The sequence below is a fragment of the Vombatus ursinus genome, unplaced genomic scaffold (genome assembly GCF_900497805.2).
Source record: "Vombatus ursinus unplaced genomic scaffold, bare-nosed wombat genome assembly UNPS02014791.1, whole genome shotgun sequence".
In the NCBI taxonomy this organism is placed as follows: Eukaryota; Metazoa; Chordata; class Mammalia; order Diprotodontia; family Vombatidae; genus Vombatus; species Vombatus ursinus.
Genome location: NW_020954569.1, coordinates 62,915,624 through 62,921,417, shown reverse-complemented (window position 1 = coordinate 62,921,417; position 5,794 = coordinate 62,915,624). Strand labels below are relative to the sequence as shown.

General features: G+C 42.7%; 1 protein-coding gene across 1 annotated transcript in view; it reads right to left on the bottom strand.

Moving 5' to 3' along the window:
- SIGLEC15 (sialic acid binding Ig like lectin 15) overlaps positions 1–5,794 on the bottom strand; it is a 14,239-nt gene that overhangs the window by 7,686 nt on the left and 759 nt on the right. The window contains exon 2 of the mRNA XM_027868786.1: positions 5,017–5,400. Within this exon, the coding sequence (XP_027724587.1) occupies positions 5,017–5,400 (384 nt within the window). The remainder of the gene's footprint in view (positions 1–5,016; positions 5,401–5,794) is intronic.

Sequence of the window (5,794 nt, the reverse complement as noted above, 5' to 3'; positions counted from 1 at the left end):
GAAATATATTATGCATCATAAATTTCAAAGTATAATTTTTATATGATTTTGGGAAAGTCACTGTACTTCTTTGGGGTCTCAGTTTTCTTATCAACAAAACAAGGGAGGGGCAGCTAGGTGATGCAGTGGATAGAGCACTGGCCCTGAAGTCAGGAGGACCTGAGTTCAAATCCAGTCTCCGATCAAACACTTGACACTTACTAGCTGTGTGACCCTGGGCAAGTCACTTAACCCCAATTGCCTAAAAAAATAAAAATTAAAAAAACCCCAAAACAACAAAACAAGGGGTTTATATTAGATTACCTCTAAGAGATCTTCTGGCTCTGAAGTTCTTTTCCTAGTTTCTATGTTAAGCATGGATCACTGATTTTTCAATGAATTAGAAAATAATAAAATATACAAGATGAAAATTCTGAAGAGAGATGAATCGTTGATGATTCAGAAAGCACTTCAGGCTCTCCCAGGCCCTCAGGTTCACTATGATGAACATGAGGTAGTGCCATTTGGTAGGAAGAGAATTGGACTTTGAGTCAGGAAGCCTAGGTTAAAGTTTAGTGCCTGCCATCGACAACCTGCATCAGTGGAAAGAATTATAGTAGCTCAAAAGGAACATGAGATGCACAAATCTAGAGATATTGCCACTCCAAATGTTCACAAGGACTATTGGTGCCTGACCTGTGGTGAAGCCTTCCGAGCTCATATTGGTCTGATCAGCCACAGTCGGACACACTGTACTTTGACCCCAACATAATGTCATTTTGGTTCTCTTTGAGAATGAAAGATAACAACCAACCACAATCTTAGTTCAGCATCTCTCATTGTAATAACCTTCTAATGGGTCTCTCCTGGAGTCTCTTCCCTTCTTTCAGCCTAGCCTATATGTACATAGCCACTGGAGGAATCTTCCTAAGGCCCTGTTCTAATCAAATTCCTTATACTAGTACTCCATAATCTGGGGCTAACTTATTATTCCATTCTTGGAATGAGAAAGAGAGGGAGAGGAGGAGGAGAAGAAGGAGGAGGAAGAGGAGGAGGAGAGAGAGAGACAGAGGAGGAGAAAGAGAGAGAGATAGAGATAGAGAGAGACAGACAGAGACAGAGACAAAGAGACAGAGACAGAGAGACAGAGACAGAGAGAGGAAGGAGAAGGGGAAGAGAGAAGAAGAGGAGAAAGAGGAGGAGGAAGGAGACCTTGTAGAGAGGCCTGCAATACAACCACACATAAGTGGCAGGACATGAACAAAGATCCAGCAAAAGAGAGTGAGAAGGACTGCCTAATATGTAGGAGCAGAACCAGCAACTNCAGAGACAGAGAGAGGAAGGAGAAGGGGAAGAGAGAAGGAAGAAGAGGAGAAAGAGGAGGAGGAAGGAGACCCTGTAGAGAGGCCTGCAATACAACCACACATAAGTGGCAGGACATGAAAAAAGATCCAGCAAAAGAGAGTGAGAAGGACTGCCTAATATGTAGGAGCAGAACCAGCAACTTCACAAAAATCCAGGAAGGAGAGAATATGCAAGATGAAGAGTTGCTCAATAGTGCCAAATGTTGCAGAGAGCTCAATCAGGATAAGTTGAGAGGAGACAATTGGATTTACCCATTAATGGATCACTGATAACCTTTGAGAGAACATTTTCAATTGAGTCATGAGTTAGGAAGCTAAATAGCCAGAGTGTTGAAAAGTGAGGGGGAGAAGAGGAAGGGGAGACAATGAATCTAGACATTTTTTTCCTCAGAATTTGACTGTTAAAAGGAGGAAAGATATTGACCTGTATTTCGGGGGAATGGCAGGACATAGTGAAGGATTTTTAAGGATGCAGAAGTGTTGGGCATGTGTATAGGTAGCAAAGAAGGAGCCACTATATTGGGAGAGATTGAAAATCAGAGAGAAAGGGGGGGTGATTACAGGGACAAGCTAACAGAAGAAGGAAGAGGGGTTGGGATCAAGGTTACAAGTAGAGGGGTTGCCTTAATGAGAGATCTCCTTGGAGATTAGAGCAAAGGAGAAAAGGATAGGGTGAGAGTGGTAATGCCAGGTGATACTGAGATATAGAATAGGGGAGAAGGAGTTTGGGGTGAATATCTTCAGTAGTATATGAATTGAGGTCATCTGCTCAGAGGAGAAGGGGAAGAGGTGAAGGTTTGGAACAGATGCTATTGGGATTATGATAGGGTCAATTGTTCACTTGTTTCGGTCATGTTTGACTCTTTGTGACCTCATTTGGGGTTTTCTTGGTAAAGATACCGGAATGTTTTGCCATTTCTTTCTCTAGTTCATTTTATAGATGAGGAAACTGAGGCCAGCAGGGTTAAGTGACTTGCTCAGGCTCACTCGGTTAGTAAGTATCTAAGGCCAGATTTGAACTCAGGAAGATATCTTCCTGAGTTCAGGACCAACATTCTATCCGTTGTGCCACCTAGCTGCCCTCAAAGATTGCTTTGTTGTAGTGATATTCCTGCTTGGGATTAGATAACATGAATTTTGGTTAACTCTGTTGGCTGGCAAAATTCTAAAATGCATTACCAAAGGAATGGTTGGTGAGCGTCTGCAAAAGGAATCAGTGATTGCAGAGAGGCATGATTTCATCAAGAGTTGTTCATGCCAGACTCATCTCTTTTTTGGGGACAGGATTTCTAGATTGGTAGATCAAGATTTGTCAATAGAGATTACTTAGATTTTAGGAAACATTTGACAATTTCATGCTCTTCCTGAGAAAAAGATGGAAACATGTAGGCTAGATGATAGGACATTTAGGTAGATTCAGAAATGGCCGAATGACTAGACCCAGAGAGGAGTCATTACTAGTTCAAGGTCAAATTCAATCTCTGTGGAACATCTCAAGGTCTTATGCTTTAATGTTTCTCTCAGTGACATGTAAGTTAAAAATAAATGTATATTAAGAGCCTATTATATGCCAGGAACTGTGCTGAAAGCTGGATACAAAGAAAGGCAAAAGAAAACCCCTGCCCTCAAGATGCTCACAATCTAATGGGGGGAATAATATGCAAACAAATACATATAAACCACCTATATCTAGGATAAATAGAAAATAATCAGCAGGGGGAAGGTTAGAACTTTGGGCCAATTTGACTAAGATAACTAATAGGGAAAAATGCACTTTACAAATGCAAGGTGAGAGAGGCATGGATAGATAGAAGTTATTCTGAAATAGAGAGTATGGGGAGATGGAATTGGTGCTTAGGGGACTGAAAGCTGAATACAAGTCAATATTATGATACAGCAGCTAAGGAAACTGTTACAATCTTCGATTGTGTGAAGAGAGGCATCACTTTCAGGAATGAGGAAATGATAGTCCTGCTATATGCTGCCCTGACCAGACTACATCTGGAGGACTCTGGTCAGTTCTGGGCACCTTCTTTTAGGTATAAATTAGAGAGAGTTCAAAGGGTAACCACTTTGACAAAGGGCCTTGAATTAATGCCTTTTGGTGTTTGGTTGAAAGAACTGGGAATATTTAGCCTAAAGGAGAGAAGATTCAGGGAGGACACTATAATTCATTCAAGTTTTTTGATGGGTCGATGATGGGCTATCTCCTGGAAGAGGGTTTGGACTTGTCCGGTTTACTTCTGGAGACCTAAACCAACAGAAGTGATAGATACAAAGGGCAGAAATTCCAAAGAGAAAACTTTTGGCTTGCTGTAGGAACAACTTTCTAACCATTTAAGCTCTCTAAAAGCAGACTGGGCTAGCTGGGGAAGTAGTAGGCTCCCTCTTCCTGGCACTTGTTAATCAATTGCCAGGGACGTTGCAGAGCGGAGGGCTCAGACTGTGGTCAGGGGCCCCAGGTGGCCCTCAGAACTCCTGCAAAGATCCTGAGCTAGGCTGGACCAGATTAAAAAGTAATGGGGGAGTGTTTAACAAATACAATACAACATAGATAATGTTAATTTGTGGTTTTCTAAGTTCAATATGCAGCCTACAGAGTTTCTATTTACTTGACACTATTGTTATAGAGGGACTTTGGAGGGATGGGTATGGGTGGACTCGATGTCCTCTGAGGTCTCTTCCAACTAGGAAATTCTGTTATTCTTATATTCAGAGAGATTAAAGGGCATCCACAAAGTCACACGGCTAATAAATAGCAGATTTGAACCCATATTTTCAGGCTCCAAATCCATTGCTAGTTTCTATTACACTACACTATCATTTAGTATTTAGTATAGTATCATTTAGGGTTGTATTTAGTGTAGTATCATTTAGGATTGACAATTTAGTAATTTTCTTTTTAGTGTGAGGATTGTAGGATCATAGGATCATAGATTTAAATCTACAAGGGATCTTAGGGATAATCTAGTACCATGTTGTCATTATAAGGATGATGAAACTGAAACCAGAGAAGTTAAATGCCTTGCCCAAGTCATGCAAGTAGGAAGTGAAAGAACCAGGATTTGATCCCCATGTAACTAAATCCAATGTGCTTTGAACTGCTTTACTCTGGTCTCCACCCCTCCCCAGCTCCTCTAGATCAGGGACAGATGCTCTTTTTAACTCCTCCTAAATATTCGACCAGTGTTTATTAAGCACCCCACTTCATGCAAGGTACTAGGCTAAGAGATACTGCCAGCAGAAGAAGACTTATGGGTTTGGTACAAATACCTATATGGCTTTGGACAAGTTATCTTTTTGTCTCCCAGTTGGTTGGACTAAGTCCGAGGTTCTTAACATGGGGTCCATGAACTTAAAATAAATATTTTGATAGGTGAATTTCAATTTAGTTCATTTCCTTTGTAATATTATATATTTTGTTTTATATATTCTAAAACATTCTTCTCGGCAGGAGCCCGTAGTCTTCACTGACAAAGGAGCTCATGTCATAAAATAAGGTTAAAAATCCCTGGACCAGATAATAAGACTCCTTCCATCTTGATGTCTAAGGCTATCTCCCCAATCACAAACAAGAGCTGATCCCCAGAGGACGGGAGGCACTGCCCAGAATGAGGTCTAAAACGTCCCATAAGAGCTCAGCAAGGATGGATTGACTGAATGCTTGCCTCACCAATCACGTGGAGCCGGATTCCATTCCTGCTCTCATAGCGGTCATGGATGTCTCCAGCAAACTCTACCCGGCAGAAGTACCGATTGCCATCAGCCCAGGTCAGGTTGTCGACCTTGATGGAGATGTTGTTGTGTCTTGGGTTGCCGAGCAGTTTGTACTTGCCCTTGTAGCTGACGGCGGTCTGGCAGTGGTCACTGGAGCTGTGTACCACGCAGCGGAAGACCTGGCTGCCGTTGTAGGGCTCCCGGATCCTCCAGATGACTGTGATCATGCCATCGTAATACTTGTGGGGGTGGGTGAAGGTGCAAAGCAGTACAGCCACCCCACCTGCTTCCCCGGTCACATCTGATGGAACCTGCATGGACCATTTGTGGGACGGGACACCTAAGAGATAAACATCGGCATCAGTTTTCTCAAGGTAACAGGGTTTAAAGAGACATTTCTGGACAGGTTATGACTGTCTGGGCAAAATTGTTCTTGGAGGAAGTTTGCATTCAGGGTGCTAAGCCTCTCTTTCCTGTACGTTTGCCTGTTGCTCAAGAATGCCTTTTCCTACTCTCACCCTTCTTTCCAGGCACCCTCTCCTCTCCTCTCCTCTCCTCTCCTCTCCTCTCCTCTCCTCTCCTCTCCTCTCCTCTNCGCTAAGCCTCTCTTTCCTGTACGTTTGCCTGTTGCTCAAGAATGCCTTTTCCTGCTCTCACCCTTCTTTCCAGGCACCCTCTCCTCTCCTCTCCTCTCCTCTCCTCTCTTCCCTCACCAAACTGCTCTGGAGAAAGGC